Source organism: Hetaerina americana, unplaced genomic scaffold, assembly GCF_022747635.1.
Source record: "Hetaerina americana unplaced genomic scaffold, ioHetAmer1.1.p SCAF_7, whole genome shotgun sequence".
Taxonomy (NCBI): domain Eukaryota; kingdom Metazoa; phylum Arthropoda; class Insecta; order Odonata; family Calopterygidae; genus Hetaerina; species Hetaerina americana.
In genome coordinates this window covers 795336-815078 of record NW_027287316.1, presented here as the reverse complement: position 1 = coordinate 815078, position 19743 = coordinate 795336, and the positions used below count along the sequence as shown (strand labels likewise).

At 47.3% G+C, this 19743-nt stretch overlaps 1 protein-coding gene across 1 annotated transcript in view; it reads right to left on the bottom strand.

Moving 5' to 3' along the window:
- p130CAS (Serine_rich_CAS and FAT-like_CAS_C domain-containing protein p130CAS) overlaps positions 1–15696 on the bottom strand; it is a 174161-nt gene extending 158465 nt beyond the window's left edge. Inside the window, exon 1 of the mRNA XM_071595142.1 lies at positions 14927–15696. Within this exon, the coding sequence (XP_071451243.1) occupies positions 14927–14965 (39 nt within the window). The 5' untranslated portion in view covers positions 14966–15696. The remainder of the gene's footprint in view (positions 1–14926) is intronic.
- Positions 15697–19743: the final 4047 nt, after the last annotated feature.

Sequence of the window (19743 nt, the reverse complement as noted above, 5' to 3'; positions counted from 1 at the left end):
GCCGCAGGAGATGGACTCGTCCTCCCCGCGAAAACACTTGCGATCGGGGTAAGGGCGTGACGACCACTGAAGAGGGATTTCAATGGTGAGAGGAATTGGATTTTAATAATGAAATCTGCCCTAGGTTTTTTTTAAAAGCATAACTCCAATGCGGGGATACGGTGCACAAAGAAGGAAGGCACGACTGTTTTGGCTTAAGTATTTCAGATATTTTTTGAGATGTTTTAGTACCATTGGAAGCCACCGCCAGGGTGCGTGGCAGGGGGTGAATACACACCAGATTAATTTCACCCGAAGATGATTCTACCGCGGCCGAGCAATGTTATTATGATCCCTTATCAATCGTGTAAAAAGTGCCATCTTAAATCTATCTGTTTTAATTTTCATCTCTCTAATTTTATTGACAAGATCTCTCCTGCCGTAGTACGATGGGGGCAATAATGCATTTTCAACATCACTGCTAAAGAGACGTACTTCCAATGTATGCAAGAGCTTCAATCAGTTATTTCCCTTCCAATAATTATATCTGCGCCTGTGCTTTGAATAAGGTGATGATATTATGGGACTTTGTTTTTTAAACTTCGGCAATTTACTACCAATACAGATAATGCTTCCTTGGCATGACAGTGTTTTTGAATTTTTATCGAGGATCGTCTTCTTATTAATATTGAATCCCGCATAAAATTTTCCATCCCATTGGTATTAAACGAACTATTGCTAGCACTGACCCTCACTTCATTGAAGTCAAAATAATTTGGCAAGGAAGACTTTAGAGACCCGCTGATTGACGTACACTTCTTGATCTAAAATGGCACTGCGGTGCTCGAACATCCCACCCGCTACACACCCGGCGGCCTCAGACGTGTATGGAACACCAGAACGCTTCTGTATAGTATGTTCCTACAGTATTGGATCGTCGGTTGAAGGTCGACGAAGGACGCCCCGATATCCCTGCAGAAAGCACGCAACCTATGACTGATGCCTTCCACTCGGCTCCGAACCAGAGGTCCACCATCAATGCTCGGGACAATGCTCCAGCACTCTCCTTGGACACATGGGGCAAACGTGAATCTCGTTCGGGGCTCCTTAGCTCCAGGCTTTGAAGCCGGTTCGTGATGAACTGCCCTCCCGCCGGGCTCTGTAAAAGCTGCAGGGCCGGAGATGAAGGGGAGTGCGCTTTATCAGTTAAGCTACATAAATAATATACTTATATGTAGCTTAGTTAATTAAAAGTATGATCCCAATCACTTTAATTTCAGATATTTAAAACAGAAATAACATCTTTGAATCCTAAAGTTGATTTTAGAAAAATACCATCATTTCCGCGGAAACTTGGGTTGACAGATTTCTCGTAGTAGATTTTTTGTAATTGAAGGGAAGGCGACCGACAGCCATTCATTCATTCGCGCCATTGGGGATGGATGGAAATGGATGTAGGGCGGAGTGAAACCCAGTGTCGGCATTAGCAAACTCTAATAAAGAGAGGCGCCAAGGGGTAACACACAGTGCAACGTCCCACCGACGGACGGGGCGTACTCACTCAAAGGGCTCTCCACAAAGCACCTCCAGTAGAAATCGGAATACCACGAAAAAATATCTGCCACAGCCAGGATTCGAACCCGGTTTCCCTGGGTGGGAATATGTTAGAAACCGTACCATCCCGATCGGCTCCAGTAGAAATCGGAATACCACGAAAAAATATCTGCCACAGCCAGGATTCGAACCCGGTTTCCCTGGGTGGGAATATGTTAGAAACCGTACCATCCCGATCGGCTGAATAATTAACCATTGGCAAAGATAAAAACAATGAATCACAATGGAGGCTGGCGAACAGCTTCATTTCTCTCGTAAAGAGGTTGCTTTTCCAAAAAGAGTGGCGCGTTGAAGATGCAGTCTCCTCCTCCCCCCCCTCCTCCCCCCCTCCTCCTCCCCCCCTCCTCCCCCCCCTCCTCCCCCCTCCCCACTCTCTCTTTCTATTTCGCATCGGCACTGACCTCACATTTTTGTCCGAGAGTCCTCTCTCATCGGAAAAACTACTTCTCAAGGGCCAAGTTTCACGGTACATTTTTTTCAAAACAAATTAAGATCGCCTAGAAAGGTATGTGGATTAATAAATCGGCGACTTAACAGTGACTCGAAAAGATAACTTGCCACTACTCTGACGCTTTTGTGCATTTTTCCAGTCCATTTCATTTATATAGTGACCTGCAAGCCACCGGCGGGGGTGTGGCAGGAAGTGATTACACATCAGACTACTTTTGACCCAAATTACTTATCCTTCCTGGTGCGGTCGGTCATTTTGATCCCTCATCGTTCGTGGGAAAAATGACATCTCAGATCAATAATAAATACATTTTCAACATCACCGCTAACGAGACATCCTTCCAATTTATGCAATAGATGTAATCGATGACTTAAACCTTCGCTCCGAGGGACGAGCGATTCCTCCGGCCAGCAAATGCTCGCGAGGGCAGAGAGTGACGGGGCGCCCCGCCCACGGAGCACGTGGAGCAGTCAGTCTATGTAGGCTCTGTCGCCCCCATTCGGGTGTGACGCGGGTCCGTGTCGTGAACATCCTCGCGACAATATTCCATCGCCTGACGCAATCGTCGGATTGCTAAATTCCGCCGTGCGAACAAGTTGCGCGAGGCACATACAGGCATTTCCCGCCTCACCGCAGGGAGGGGGTCCCGCCGGCGTGCGACTGACGAGGGGCGCGGTCAGAGGGCGGCCCCGTCGGCTGGTGACGAGGGGACAGGTGGCGGCGGCAGGCGGAAGGGGAACACCGAAAGTGCCGAGCGAATACACTCGAAACGGAAATACCGCGATTGACGACTCGTACACATAACTCCGCATTTTTAGCGAACACTCCATTTTCCGTTCGGAAGACTTGATGGAGGATTTTTCCGATACGGAAGTAACCGATAGTCATTCAAAGATACCAAATATTGAAATGAGTGCGGAGTTGAAAACGTTTTGGAACGTGTTTACGCAATTATCGCATGCACGGGGGTGGAGCCTCGCAACGATCTCCCTGCACCCCCCCCCCACGCCCAATTACCATCCATCAATTAATAAGTCGCGAAAAACCAAAAACATATAACTATGCGCAAAACATTGGTCGTAAGGGAGGTGGCGGTCGAGGAGAGGTATTTTGATGCAGGTCAAACCTTAGCCCAGAATCGTAATCGAAACAAGCTCACCAAAAGGCTTCAACGACACTTTGACGAATAGCAAGGACATGGAAATGAAGAGATCGGGAGAGCGAGCATTTTAGATCAGCATTGAAGAAAACATTCGATGACTCGGGTCGCTCAATTTCGTGAGACGCGATGTTCGCTTCCGTCGAGGTCGCGGGCAACTCTCTCAGGACACCCTCACGCCACCCGGGCTGCGTTACTTTCCGCGTTCCTGCGCAACCATATCCGACACAGGGAAAGGAACTGACCCCCCCCCCGCCACGCCGTCGGGCTTAGTACTGGATGAACTCTTCCAACGCCCACCAAAACGACCTTCGCGTTGATTACTGTGTTTATAATTTTAGGCCAAGGGTTATGTATATATTTATAACGAAAGGTAGTCAACGCAGCGTCTGTTCCTCAGTGAGGCGGCTGCAATGGCTTTGCAAAAACTTTGATATGGAGCGTAGTTATGTACGGCGCGGAAACGTGGTCATTGAAGCAGGAGGATAGACGTAGATTGGAGGCTTTTGAAATGTGGGTGTGGAGAAGAATGGAGAAGGTGAAATGGACAGAGAAGAAAACAAATGAGGAAGCACTTGGTATGGTGGGCGAAGAGAGGGGTTTGTTGGGAGTAATCCTATGGAGACAGGAAAAGTGGATGAAAGGGGTATTGCCCGGCAGCGGGATGTTGAAGACTGTAATTGAGGGGAAAATGTTAGGCAAACGAGGAAAGGGATGGAACAGGATAGGGATGTTGGACGGGATGAAGGGAGGAAGAAAGTACTCAGAGCAGAAGAGAGAACTGTTAGCATAGCTCTTCCTTTCTTACTTCCCGATTAAGATTTATCTTTGCTGTACAGCGCATCGATTTCACCATTCCTCTGCAGACTTTCCATATCTTCACACTGCGTCTTCCACCATGCTTCTTTTGCTTTATTTGTTGCCCGCCTAAATTTATTGTTAAATTATTTGTACTCCATTTTGCCTAATTCTGTATTTACATTCTTCCATTTTCGCCGCTCATCCATCTTTGTAATCATCTCATCCGAGATCCATGGTTTCCTAGTCCTTTTAGCGTTAACGGTTCCAATAGTGTCTTTTGCGGCTTTAGACAACCCTTTCTTGATACTTTCCCATTTTTCTTCGATAGTACTTAGCTCTTTACCATCCTCCATGATTTCCTCTACCGTCTGTTTGTATTCCTTCCTTTTCAAACCATTTAATGCTTCTACATTCCATTTTCTAACTCGCCGCCCCTGCCTTATCTTTTTGAAACGGACGCTACATTTCATAACCACTAAATTGTGGTCTTAGTCCGCATCCGCTCCCGGGAAGCTGTGCGAATTTATCACACTGTTCCTAAATCGGTGTCTGACCAGGATATTATCTAGCTGATACCTTTCTGAGTCACCTGGCATTTTCCATGTATATCTGCGTCTTTTGTGGTGTCTAAACCAAGTGTTGGTGATGCCTAACCCCTGTCTCCTGCAGAACTGCTTTCTCCCCGCGGTCATTCCTCGTGCCTAAACCGTAGTCCCCGACCTCGTCACCACCTCTTCCTTCGCCTACCGTCGCATTCCATTCCCCCATCACTATCAAATGTTTCCCAGCAGGAACACACGCGATTATGTCCTATAACTGATCGTATATCCTATCGACCTCTTCTTCCTTATGGTTGCTTGGGTGCATGTATACCTGAATAATAACCAAGTTCGTCGGTTCTGCTTTTATCTCTACTAGTAGTATTCTGCCCGTTACCTACTCTATGTTGACTACGCTTCTTCCTACCTCTTGTCTTAGTACTATGGCAACTCCTCGTTTGCTCTCGTCCCCGCCGCTGTATATTATTCTATAATTATCACTCCAGTAATCCCCACTATCCTTCCATCTCACCTCGCATAGACCTAAAATATCTATATTTACCCTTTCCATCTCTCGCTTAACATTCTCCAATTTCCCTGTCCTCATCATTGTCCTAACCGCGGAAGCCTTGCCTCCCCCGCTGCCGGACCGGACACACGGCCGATTGGGCCGAGCCCCGTGGTTTCCAGGACGCAAAATCTTTGTATTGTCCATCATATTTTTCTTGGGAATGATAATTGAGGTGGTTTCCCGTTGCCTTCCTCAATAGTGTTTTTAACGTGACACCATCACTTACTGGCCGCCCCACTGGGGTCAGATGCCATTGCAGCCGCCTCATTGAGGAGCAGACGCTGCGTGGATAACCTTTCGTCTGGCTTCTAACCTTTGACCTAACTGGCATGGGTGACCCTACCAGGAGCAATAATTATTACTCCCGCCAGCACAGCTCTACGGGTCATCGGAACGCACAAGCCCTTCCACCACGTCAAGGCTGTAGTCCGGGGAGGGATATATGTGTGTATATATATGTATTTATATGTATATATATGTATATATTTGTATATATATGCATATATTTGTATATATATGTATATATATGTATATATTTGTATATATATGCATATATTTGTATATATATGTATATATATATATATATATATATATATATATATATATATATATATATATATATATGTGTGTGTGTGTGTGTGTGTATAAATATACATAAGAAAATACCAAAGAAACTGCGAGAGATGCCGCAACAGTGACTTTTAACGTAGTCATCCCATAACATGCATTTCAATGCAACAATTTCAGAGTGTAAAAATCATTCGCCTTGACCGGGATTCAAACCCAGTGCCCTCAAATTTTCGGAGTTAAGAGGGCGCCTTGATAGCTCAACTGGCTAAAGCAGTCGACCGGGCATTGAGGGATCCGGGGTCGGATCCCGGTCAAGGCGAATGGTTTTTACACTCTCAAGTTGTTGCATTTATAAGAAAATATTTATTTGTTGTAAAAATCGCAAGAGTGTTTATTTTCAGCAATATCTAAATCGTGCATGCCTAGAAAACGTCTTTAGTCGTGAGATTCATCCGAAATAGCCATATTTTAATGCATAGGCACCTTCTTGTATCCATTTATTTCTTTCGAGAGGCATAGCCCATTATGATATTTGTATGGATGCATAATTTCTTTTGCAACCTCAGTGTATGACGTCCGTTGAGGTTTGGAGATTTGCGTCCTCCATATGAATCGCTGCTGGACAGCCTCCTTCGAGCATTAAAGGTGTAATCTGGCGTCAACTCGTTACTTTACAATAGCAAGCGGCATCCTGCAAGTCTCATCGCCTGGTCAGGGGAAGACTCGGGAGTTCGTGCTCTCCGCTTCGGAGAGAGGATGCCTACAGGCGGCCATTGTTTTACCTCTGCCTAACTGCAAGGTTACCGTAAAAGAATAAAAGTCCATCGACCTTCCAGCTCTTCTCATTTGACAATATTTGATTGCTCCCATCTTTCGAAGCGGGAGGCAAGAAAATCAGAGTGCGACAAAAACCTTTCGTGTTTGCGGGTGCCAGGCGACTTCCGGTTGAAACCGAGCGAACGGGTGCTCCTCAACACCGGATCCTCGGCCTCCGGGGGTTCCTGAACGGGGGATCAGGAGGATTCGCGGTGGAGGAACACGGACGAGGAACGCGATGAAATGGAACGCGATTGATAAAAACCCAGCATTGTCTTTCCGTGCTAGATCAAAGCAATAAAAATTGTTTCTTGGACGAACTAATGGAATAAACGTTTACTTTAAAAACAATTTTGCACCATGCTATCAAAATGTTATACCTTAGAAAAACTCATTCTTCAAAGAATTGCTACCATTTCTGAAAATGTTCTGAATAGCCATTGCATCTTATGTAATCCTGAATTCACCTAAAATTGAGGCAGTCCAATCCTGTAGGATCGGCTATATATGCCACCAATGAACTCCAACAAAACGCCTACATTTGCAGGATGAAGACGCACATTCAGGAGAACCGGAAGAGCGGTCAATTAAATTGCCCGTTAAAATCCAATGAGGTATGCTCGACCATTTGCTCCGATAATAATGGCATGAATTCGCGAATGTTTCTTCAGTAGTTCTTGTCATTATTTAATCCCCAAATAATTTTCCGCTGTCGGCATCCCAACACCCGCCCCCGCACACATTACGACGCTCCGACGAAGGCGCCGCGTTCCGGTCCAGGCGCCGGCGTCACCAGCAGCAGCGCCACCTCCTCGGGTGTCTACCGATGCCGCACCCTTTTTCCACGCCATCTTCGAGGGCACGTGCACAGACAGAGGAATCGGCGGGGAATTCAGTGCGACGGCGAGCTGCACGCGCCAGACGGGGCGCAGGTTTGCGCACCTTTTGGCACACGCTGGTATCGTTGTGGCACGGATTCCCAGGAGCGAGGGTTGAGAGTACGGGGAGTGGTTCCCCATGGAAAGGGTTATCATCTTCTAAGTTAGAGCCAGAAAATGTTAAGTCTTTTGGAGAGAATAGCCAAATACAAGTTTGCGCCGCAGAGATTTACGCATAAAATTAATCTTTGAATATATTACACGAGCGCTCCTTTTCACCTGTACAGAATATCACCCAAATACTATTATAACTGATATTGAAATCTATTCTGTTTCCCATTTTGTGCCACAGTTTTTGCCAGTAATTACGGCACGCTGAACAGCATATAAAACAGGATAAAAACGGATGCCCACGTGGAACGAATGGAAATGGGAAAATTTTCATCAGAAGCTCTTCAACAAATGCTTAATGGCGAAACAAATTTGAAAAGTCTGAGGCACAGATGTGAATCCGCAAACGCGCGATGCCGGAACAGGCTGAGGGCTTAATCTACGACGGAAGGTGATGCCGGTGGTTTAAAGTTATTTTCTTGGCATTAATCTTTAAAATACCGTATTTATTTGGTGAACCGGGAATTTTTCATTGATGACATGCCTAATTTAAATGGCATTGACTTCATTTCAGCCAAAAACAGTTTGAAAGGCTCCCTTGCGCCTCATTCATATGAATGAGGGAACCTTTTGAGTGTCATCGGTTAGACTTCGATGGAAATGGCGTTCGCTTTATCGTATCTTTTAAATGTTTAAAGTATTCCGTACATCGATGGAGCCTTGCAAAGAATACATCGCTAAGGGATGGAGATAATGTTTAAAATCAAGACTTCCGCCACTCACTACATTCACTCATACAAGTACTTGTATAGGTGAGTAATTCTTTTATGGACTTGAAATATGGCTATTTTGCAAATGTAAATCAACATTCAATATCATACATGCATATTGACTGTCTTGAGGGAGAAAGCGTGAGAACGAAAGGAAAAAGTAGAAAAAAGCGCAATAGTTTAGTAATTACTATTTTAAAATGAGGTTTAAGGATATTTTGCCCACTGGTTGCGAGCGCAGGAGGAGTGTATAGTTCCAGGCCCCATCAAAAACCTACCCTGACCCGGAAAACTACGGCCAAATAAATAGAAAGCCCACCTTCGCATTAAAAAAAGACAGTGCGTTTCAATGTCTCCCTACATCGAATTAGAATTTTGTGATTGAAGGTTTTCTTGTTTTTTCCATTCTTCGAGGGAAATCGCAAGGGAGCGACATTTAAAAGGTGGAGTAATGCGTGTCCGGCGGGAGGGGGAAGGCGATGGCGTCACGAAGGAGGGCAGGACAAGCGAAGAGCGATGCGCGATGGAGCCCTCTTTCCAACCCCGCGAAGGCCCGCCTCGATTGGCCCCACACACTCGTGAATGCCCGTGACGCGAGAGATTGGACGAGCTAATCAGGCTTCCTGATTAGCACCTCCGACGCTTTACATTACACTCGGTCCACTAAGTGTTGAAGAGCTGGAATTGTCTTCCGCTCCATTGCCGAGGACCATACTTTTCGTTTGACCTTCGCGCGTTGACCTCTTTTAAGCGAACAAGTGTCCTTCTCTCTCTCTCTCTATACACAGCGGTCGGTATAACGCAGTGCGCAGATTTCTTCTCCGACGACGCGCACCCCTGATGCCCCTGCTCTCTCCCCCATTCACTCACTCCTCTCTCGGCACTCGAAAAAGACACCCCAGCTTACCTCCCCACTTGCTTCATTCAGTTTTGCTTCGTTAGCGCCGATACCGAAACTCCTTGTCGCAGACGCCTTGCACTTATATCGGTTAATTCACTGATTCACCATTGTTGATTCCACCCGCCTCAAAAATCCCGAATCGCCATGACCACGGCGGGCACTCACATCATTCAAGTGATGCTGTCCCTCCCCACGTGTGATCCGAGGGAGATGCCACGTATCGATCTTGGAAATATGACATCGTCCTCCTGGGGCGTGACGACAGGCCCGTTTCGTTTGACCTCCCTGCAGGGTCATCCGTGGGCAACTCTTTGATTTAACAATGGGGAGGGGTGGGTGGGTAAGAAGGGAGTCCCCCGCTATTCCATTGGCCGGGGGGTAGTCCTGCGGACGGGGCTTCGCGAGTCAACTCCTTCAACTGCTTACCGAGGACTGCACTCGAGTGTGACATTTATCGAAATTCAACGGGATGACGATAGAAAATAAGCGCCCCACAAACACCGACGACGGCCGCGCTGCAGACACACGTAGATTTGTAAGTAGTTATGCGTGTCACATTATCCAAGGGTTATGCGTATGCGTATTATCCAAGGGCTTTCGATCTATGCATGTTCCGGGAAGAAGAGGCCGATCTACGTGAAATGGGAATCGAGATCGGGCAGGGATAACAAGTTAGGCATCGTGAGGGATGGAGTACTAATTACTGCCACCGGGTTTATCAGCACCCCATTCCATGAAAATCCTACCCCTCCCTAATCACCCACCGATTGAGGTGAATGGTCATCACGCCACTGATTAACCGCCCCGGCACGGAGTTGGGGGGCGGGGCAGGACGCGCCAGAATCGACCGCACTGTTGACACACTGTTGTCGACGCCGGAGGAGCAACGCCCTCGTCAATACGCCGTACTTAAAAGTGGCGCACTTGCTTTTGGGTTGCCAGAAATATCGATCTATATCCCTGGCATGTAATACACACGATGATAAACTTGAGGGGAGGATAATTGATGCTTCCCGACATTGCCCGCGCATATACTACTCAGCTCTGAATGCAACAAACCCATGTATACGCAATTCTATCATTTATTATTCCCGCGGAGTCAAAGGTATCGAATCTCGATCAGAGCTTCGGGTTTTTGCTGAACGGCCTTGGCTGTCGACGCACACAAAACACCCAACAGAGGCAGCGTGTTCATCAATGCAACACCGGCGAAGACGCGGTGGTCACCGATCGTGTGCACTCGGGTGCGGGGGGAGGGGACACTGCGACCACTCCGGTGGTGCGACGTGATTCGTATACTTGCGATCCATCCGTTCGTTACTTTTGGATTTATACGAGACCCTTTGTTTCCTCTTGTCCCCATTGTAATCGTAAGAAAATATCTCCACAGAGATGCTCATTTCTGGGATCTAATTCTCCTATTCTATCTTCGTGATCCGCTGTGTGGATTGCATTGGGGCCACCCCGAAGTGATTGTCCGTAATAATTTGAATTACTTCAATTGATTTGAGTGCATTGCCATTCGATCGATTGCCCCGGACTCAAACGTATCGAATAAATATCAGAGCTTCGACAAAGAAAAACATATTTGAAGCTAAAATGTTTGAAGAAATGTGAATGTAAATTTTCATCTTGAATTTTCCTATTCCATCATGCGATCTTCGAAGACAAAAACTATTGAAAAATAAGTCCCTGAATATTTAATTGTTTCAGCGGAGTGGTTCTTCGGTTTTTTAGTTTTATTTAGTACCTTTCGAGCCATCAATAGTGTGTGTGGCAGAGGGTGATTACACACCAGACTACTCCTGACTCGAATGTTTATACTCCTACCGTGGTCGGACGATGTTATTACCATCCCTTATCGTTCGTACAAAAATGACATCTTAATCTATCAGTTCTAAATCTCTATAAATTTAGTAGCATCATCTCTCCTACCGTAGCACAATGGGGGTAATAATACAATTTCAACATCACTGCTAAATAGACATTCTTCTAGTTTTTGCAAGAGATTTAATCTTCAATAATTTAACTTTCCCTCCTTGAGTGATTCCCAGCATGGCTCCTCTATTGTTTTGGATACGCTACTTAGTTTATCATAACAACTTTTGACAACATTCTAGTTCCTCTACACTGCACGCCATCCAATTCGGCAAACAATCCAACTTCGTGAGGATCCCATATACTTGCAGCATATTCTAAATGAGGCTTAACCAGATAAAGATGACCTATTCATCACATTGCCCCACAACTCTTTAATAAATCCTAATTTTTTATTAGCTTGTCCAAATATTCCTAGTATATTGTATGTTTCACCCAGTTCACTTTTGCCAGTTAACCTCTAATTGCCGTGTGTCGCACCAGCATTGGACTCAAAGCATTCAGGTCATTTGCTAAAGCGCTTTTATCCTTCAGATATGTATATCTGTAAACCAAGACATCATCTGTCAATTAACGTATCTTACTAGTTACTACGGAATTAATGTCGTTGACGCAAAGAAAGAATAAAAGAGGTCCGATAGCATTTTCTTGGGGAACACCTGAAGTGACTTCTGCTTCATTAGAGCTAACGTTCAATGCAACAATTTCAGAGTGTAAAAATCATTCGCCTTGACTGGGATTCGAACCCAGATCCCTCAATATCCGTCCGAGTGCTTTAGCCACTTAAGCTACCGAGGCGTCCTCTTATACTCTGAAATTTTTGGGGCTTTTAATGGAACTAGATGTTGTGACGAAATACCGTACATACAATGTCACAGGCATTCGTAGTCGTGCGCGAGGCGCCACAGTCCACGAGGTTAAAGCCAACTTTACACACTTATGGTGTTTTACTTTGACAAATTCCAAAGCGGATGACTCCGTTAAAAGTTACTGTTGCGGCGTCTCCCGCAGTTTCTTTGGAATTTGTCAGAGCTAACTTTATTTAGGACTACTCTTTTTACCCGACCATTCAAGAAACAAATCGTTGAATGTATCGGTCCTATGCCCGTATTTATCGATCATATTTAGGTCAACCAACAATAAACAACTCCTAGTTATTTAGTTTGATATCGAGTCATAAGATCAAATTTTACCTCAGCAAAATTGTTCATGACCGAGACCAAGACAATGGCGATAAACCCCATTTCTATTCCTCCTCCGGAAGCCGAGTTGTATTGAGAGAGGTAATTGTTTAGGGAGCGTGTTTAATTGTGGGTGAAGGGATTCAGGGTTCGGAAGAGGGTCGCTTTGGGACGGTGCTAGACGAACTACGAGACAGGAATGGCGAGGGCGGTGGCGGTGGTGTGGTTTGGTCGTCGAAGGGATGAATGACACGGAGGGCTGGGGGAAGTACATAGGAATCAGGGGGGGGAGGAAGGGAGACGGTAAGGGTTCCATCCAGGGTTCTTCTTCTGGGTGGTGCAGGTTGTCTTTCGCGGATGCTGGGAGTGTTCGACAAACAGATTAAGGGAGGGTTATCACTAGACGGGATTTTGGTCTCGTACTCTTCTTGCTGGCCGACATTTGACGCCTTGTTGCGCGGGTGTTTGTGTACTGGTGGGGAGGGAGGGAGGCGATGGCCTCCCTGAGGCTGAGAGGCGAGCGGTTAATTAATAGATTCATCGGTGCTCTAGAGGTTTAATACTTGGTGGATGGTGACATTCGGATTAGACGACGGCGCGCCTCCGCAGGTGAATGAAGTATTTGGGGAGGGTTGTTTTAGTAAGAGTGAGGAGGTGGGGGGGGGGCAGACGGGAAGGGCGTCGCCGGGTGAGGGGTTGGGAGGAGACCGGGGGGTGAGAGTTTTCCGTCTTCGGCAGCACTTGCCAAGGCGTCGTCGTCCTTCGGGTATGAGGTGCTTCCAAAAGGTTTACCTCACTCTGGTGCTGCAACTATCATCTCAGCTGCGAGGACTTGAAGGTTGGGTAAACCAGGGGGGGGGGGAACGACGACTCTCGAGAGGAGACGAGGCTTCGGCACCTGGCTGGGACTCTTTAAGCAAATGCCAGTCTCGAGCGACTTCCTCCTCACTTCCTCGTATCTCTTCTTGTTAATCCCAATTAACATGTTCATTTTTGTTCAGACTATTGAACAATAAATGAAGCGTCATATAATCGCTGCTGTTTACTTGGGTATTCAACTGAGAATGTCTAATTTTCAAAATATCTTGCCTTCCTTTCTCTAGTAATTTATGAAAACATCCCATGAACCTCTCATTCTGCCATGTGCGACGCCACCGAAACCCAACCTCCCGCCCGCATCAGCCCATCATCACACGCACACGCACGCACCTCTCACTCTCGCCGTCCCGACACGCCACCCCGTCCCACCACGCCTCCCCGTCCCGACACGCCACCCCGTCCCGACACGCCTCCACGTCCCGCCAGCCCTGAGGGACAGAAGCGTCGGGAGACTACACCAATAGATTCTGAATTCGGTGTTCATTCTGCACCACGGGGAAGGTGTAAAAAATTCACCTTTCGTCCATCTGCGCATATATCTACATCTACATAATAACCCGCAAGCCGCCGCAAGGGCGTGTGGCGGGGGGTGTTAGGTCACCAACCGTAAAAAGGAACAATACCACAAGCAAAACAACAACGTGGAAAATTACACCCACAGCAGCGCACACACTCATGCAAAAATCCCTTCATCCAACACTCATGCAAACACATATACCGCAAAACCACTAAAAAACTGCACCCCATGATGCAGCACGAAAGCCATCTTACAACACGGAAGCCAGGACACAACAAGCAAGAATATGAAACACCACTACCACATGAACATGCACCACGAAACACTCTACCCCCCGAGGAGACTGTAAAAGGCAGGCAATGCGACCCAACGTTGCAGGTAGCAGGAATTTCCCCCCGCGGAGAGGGACGAGGGTTGGAAGGGAGACTTAAAAACAGATGAACAGAACACGAATGAGGTCATTCGGAAAGAATGGGTTATTATAACAAAACACATAAGGTTAGGGGAAGAGCATGCATTTAAGTAGAACTAATTATTTTTTAGACGCTGAGGGTGGCAAGTGGAATTTTTGCTATCTATAACCCTGCAGTTGCTATCCCGTATTGTCCGTGGGAAGAAGGAGTCCTTGAGTCGGCTAGTTCTGGCATCTATTTCCCGAATTTTATATGCATGATCCAAGCGACCAATGTACGTAGGAGTACGAATAATTTGCGAGACCTCGGTGCTGAAACATGCGGATATAAATTTATTTAATAATTTCAATCTCGCATTGAATCGTCTCTCTGCCAATGATTCCCACCCCAAATCCATGAGCATTTCGGTGACGCTTCGCGTTTTATCGTAAGATTTTTTTACAAACGCCCAATTGCGCAATACCCTCATTAATATCAGCCAACCTAATCCGAAAAACACCTTCAAAACCGTGTATCAAATAAAAATGAGCATGAAAAATATGACATGCTCGAACTTCCGCTGAGTCTCAAGCAATGTTCTCTGTCGAATAGTACAGGTGTAAAAAAACAAGTCTATTTGCCACCGATAACCTTTGCGAATGGATATAATACACACCCATGTATGTGAAAGGAAAGGGACGGCCCTGGGGTCGGTGCGGATGGAGAGGAATGCTTGGAAATCAAAATGCGAGCCTCTCGTCCAACGACCACCGGGTCATTCGGAAGGCGAGCGAGTGATTCGATACATTCGGCCGCTAACTTTTGCATACCGTGTCTGCGGGACTCCTAGTGGGGGATGGTCAAGGGGGCGGGGGTTGGGGGGAGAAAGATGTTGCGGGGGCCGCAGACGTCCACCTACCTGTGGAGTGATGATGGTCTCGATGGGAGGCTGAGGCATCTTGGCGAATCTCTCTCTCTCTGCGTCACGGCGGTAAAAAATTCCGAGGATTATTCCACACGACAACTCACGCGAAAACACACACACACACACGCACACACCGAAGGCACTGTGGGTAAGACACGGGGGGTGGGGGGGTGGAAGGCTGGCTCTTAGCCGAAGCGGGCGAGTCTTCGGCGGCGCCTTTATCTCCCCGCGGCCCCGCCGCTCCACTCAGCGGGGCGCCGGGGAGGCGACGTGCCGCACCCTGCCATCTCGCGTGGGGGCGCGACCCCTCCTGTCCGCCCGGGGCGTGGGTGGGGCGATAGGGGGCCGACGATCGAATATATCTCCGCGGCAACGGAGTCGTCGGATGGCGACGGCTTCGATGCCTCACTCACTGCCGATGCACCGCCGCGCAAAGACTAGGGGAGGCGTCCCCTGGTGAGGGGAAGTAGCGCACGGAGAGAGGCGCCCCTCGGGGTACGCTCAGCGGCACACCGCCCTCCTCTGGGCGCGCGGAGAACTTTCTCCCCTGGGCGGACGTCCACTCGGCGGATGGGACATGGCACGGGGGTCAGAGGGCACGCGGATGAGCTACGTGGGCGCTCGGGATGCGAAATGATGGCTGTGACGCTCAAACGCGAATCGACACAAGCGGGGAGCGGGCCAGCCGGATCAATGGCGAGAGGAGTGAGTAATCCATGAAGACGGCGAAGGGCAACTCTCCCCAGGCGAACACTTCAGCCGGACCGCTGCGACAGACTGGATGAAGAGGGAGGCGAGATGCCTGCCCGCACCCCCCTCCCCGCCTTCGCGCGCGCATCGCTCTCCTGGCAACCCCCACTCCCCTGCCGCCCCCCAACCAGACACTCACTCCGCCGCCCCCGCCGGCGGCCAGGGGGCGGGGCACGTCACGTCGGGGGGCGACGCGCATGCCACCTGTGTGGTGCGAAGGCGAACTACCTCGACCTCCTGCGGCATCCCCTGTGGTTCGGGGGATCCCCGCTAGTGGCTCGCGTAACCGATCCGTTGCGGATCACGGTCACATATAACATAAATGGTCATCAAATTAATGATAAATAAAAAGAAAGGTTATAATTTGAAATGAAATAATTGACCATTATTTTTTTCCGAAACCAAGTTACTGAAGACGATTTTGTGAGAGTGGCGCTCTATGTACTAACTGACGAAATCCACGCAAGAAGGCGGATCAAAAGGAGGGCAGTCCCTCGAGCAAGCCATGTGAAGCTAGCGGTTTCTCACTCGGGTATTTCATTCGAAATTCTCACACCCCGGCGAACCTGAGGTTTCCCGGAGACGTCAACCGGAATCGAACCCGGGCGATCTTGGAGAGCCCAGCGCTTTCCCACCACGTCTCAAACAAATCTTTTCTATTTGAAAATAAATGCCCAGTTTCCATGATCTCATTGTGTTGGCCAAAATGTTGGACAATCTTATCTCATAATCGATCTTTTTACCTCCGTGAGCAAGTGGTACTTGGCAGCATGTAGCAGAATTTCTTTTCAAGAAATTCACGAAGTTTCAATTATTATTTGCTAGCAAAAAATACTTGAATAAGAAATTACTGGTCAGGGGTTCAAAGTCCCCCCCCCTCAAAGTATGCACTAATCCTAACGGTGTTCCTACTTTTTGATACAGTACTGGAATGCTTCTTTCGGATTGCTCGTGAACTCCTCCATCGAATTTTTCTCTATCTCTGGCTTGGCGGCAAATCTTTTTCCTTTCATCGGGGTTTAAAGTTTGTGGAAGAGTAAAATGTCACGTGGGGCCAGGTGTGGGTGAGTGAAGTGGGTGGAGAAGCACAGCGATCTTGTTTTTGGCTCAAAACTCACACGAGTTCCGAGAGACGAATGAGCCAACGCGTTGTCGTGGTAAAAATACCGCTCACCACTTCTCTTTAAGTTCGAACCGTTTTCGCCTGATTCTCTCTCTCTCTTAGGCATAACATAACCTCCAGGTGTACTCCGAGTTCACAGTCTGACTTATAGATAGATATTCGTGATGCGCAACCCCATTTGCGTGGAAAACAGCAGTTAGCATCGCCGCCTTGTCATTCGATCGAGCTTTTTTGGGGCGGGGGGAGGGGATGTTTCACCAATCATTCGTGCAGATTGCACTTTCGTTTCGATGCCATATATCCATACACCCATGACTCATCTATGATCCCTTATATCCTGAACTATAGGGTTTCATCCTCTTCAGCAAGATCAAATAGTTAGTTCCTGATAGACTTTAACTCCATGTTGTTTCTGGTTTGGTGTCAGATCAGGCGAGGCTCGAATTTGGCGGCAACTCGATGCATCCTCAATTTTTCAGTCAGGATTTAGGAGCACGAACCAACCGAGATGCCACACTCTTCTGCAAGTTTGCCTGATGGCCAAACGTCGATTTGCACGAACAACCACTTGTCCACTCCCTCGATGGTGGGGGTCATCAGTCGACGTTGATTGTCTTCCGTAGTACTCGTCGTCTTCCACTGATTGCCGCCCCTTTTTGAAGCGGGTAAACCCCTCATATCACGCGGTGCGTGCCATAGCACCCTCACCATCAGCCTTGGTAATCAACTCAATAAAGGATTTGCAGGATTTCGTAGCAACCTCCTTCTTAGAGCTCATTTCCGCGGATCCGAATTTTCGCCGCACTCCACGAGCACCCCTTCACATAAATGGCCGTAACTAATCAACAAAACACTATATAAGCAAGGTGATAGAAGGCGTTTATTTGGGAAGTTTCCACGGACTTACCACCTCTATTTGCATATAAAAATAACCAACTAAAGGCAAGCTATTTAAAAAGTTCGGGAACCTTTTGAACAAACCTTGTAGACCACTTGTCGGCGTTAAATCCGCATGTTTCAGCACCGAGGTCTCGCAAATTATTCGTACTCCTACATACATTGGTCGCTTGGATCATGCATATAAAATTCGGGAAATAGATGCCAGAACTAGCCGACTCAAGGACTCCTTCTTCCCACGGACAATACGGGATAGCAACTGCAGGGTTATAGATAGCAAAAATTCCACTTGCCACCCTCAGCGTCTAAAAAATAATTAGTTCTACTTAAATGCATGCTCTTCCACTAACCTTATGTTTTTTGTTATCATAACCCATTCTATCCGAATGATATCATTAGTGTTCTGTTCAACTGTTTTTAAGTCTCCCTTTCAAACCCTCGTCCCTCTCCGCGGGGGGAAATTCCTGCTACCTGCAACGTTGGGTCGCATTGCCTGCCTTTTACAGTCTCCTCGGGGGGTAGAGTGTTTCGTGGTGCATTTTCATGTGGTAGTGATGTTTCAATTTCTTGCTTGTTGTGTCCTGGCTTCAGTGTTGTAGGATGGCTTTCGTGCTGCATCATGGGGTGCAGTTTTTTAGTTGTTTTGCGGTATATGTGTTTGCATGAGTGTTGGATGAAGGGATTTTTGCATGAGTGTGTGCGCTGCTGTGGGTGTAATTTTCCGTGTTGTTTTTTTTGCATGTGGTATTTTTCCTTTTTACGGTTGGTGACCTAACACCCCCCGCCACACGCCCTTGCGGCGGCTTGCGGGGTATTATGTAGATGTAGATGTAGAAATGTAGAGAGTTTTCTGTGGTTAAAGTCAGCTCAACGATTTCATTAGAAGAGGAGAGTTCTCAGCAAGAGCATTCAAAGTAGACGCGTTATGCATTTATTAGGAATTGTGGAAAGAGACACACAAACAACCGCGTGCGTGAAAAAATGATTATTTTTGGGATCGTCTTAAATCCATCCCGATCGTGTTAGTGGGTACACAAATCCCTTTCATTCATTCATTGATTCGCATGTTCGGAGAGAATCCCGATGTTTCTACTCATTTCAAATAAAGCGGAAAGCGGGCTCCATTCGCATAGTTGGCATGAAGTCGGCCGTCGCGAGGGTGATCAGGGCCTGCTGCTTCCATCCGGACTGACGATCGGGAGAAGTGGGCCGGGCCCGAACCTCCCGCCGCCGGCCCTTGCCCGGCGCCTCCCTCGCCTCCATCCCTCCTCCGCTCTCTCTCCGGAGCGAGAGAGGCGCCATGGGGTGCGCAAACTGGGTCTCCATGGCAACGGACCTGAAAACTCGGGTTTCGGAATGACCTCTGACCTATAAAACGATGTTCCATTTCCTGCCAAACTGGATTCTGGATAGAATCTGACGTCACGGGAGCTCAAGCGAGGGTCGAAGCTCCACGGTGTTAATAATGCACGACGGAGGGCAGTGGCGCTAGTGTCTGCCCCAAGCGACCGATGTGGCTTATTAAATTCCAGCGATCCAACGCCATTCAGAAAGCTACATATTTTCAGTCGAGCAATCAGCTTCGTAATTTAAAACTTGACCATAGCACATGACAAATGAACGTATTTCTTGAGTACTGGATTAATAAGCTAGATTAACGAGAATTGTGTTTGGTAAGACATGACACCTGCAAAAGCCGCTTTTAAACATTCAGGGTTGTCGTTCGATTTACGGTTCTCAATGACGAACGAATTTCTGCCCTTACGAACAGGTTATTCTTCAACATCCTCGTGGAAATAAACCTTAAATGGCCAAGATTATTTTGAACTCACAGAGTCGGTCTCCGATAGAGAACCGATTATTATGACTTCTATTTCGTAGTCAAAGAGCCATAAGTATAGGACTTACTTTTATATAATATAGTAGGTCACATATAACACATAATACATCCCTTCTACTTCATGTAAAAATGACCATCAAATTGATTGTCATTGTCAGGTCTGCGAGAAAATAACGGTTTACTGAAATGAATTTTTTTAAA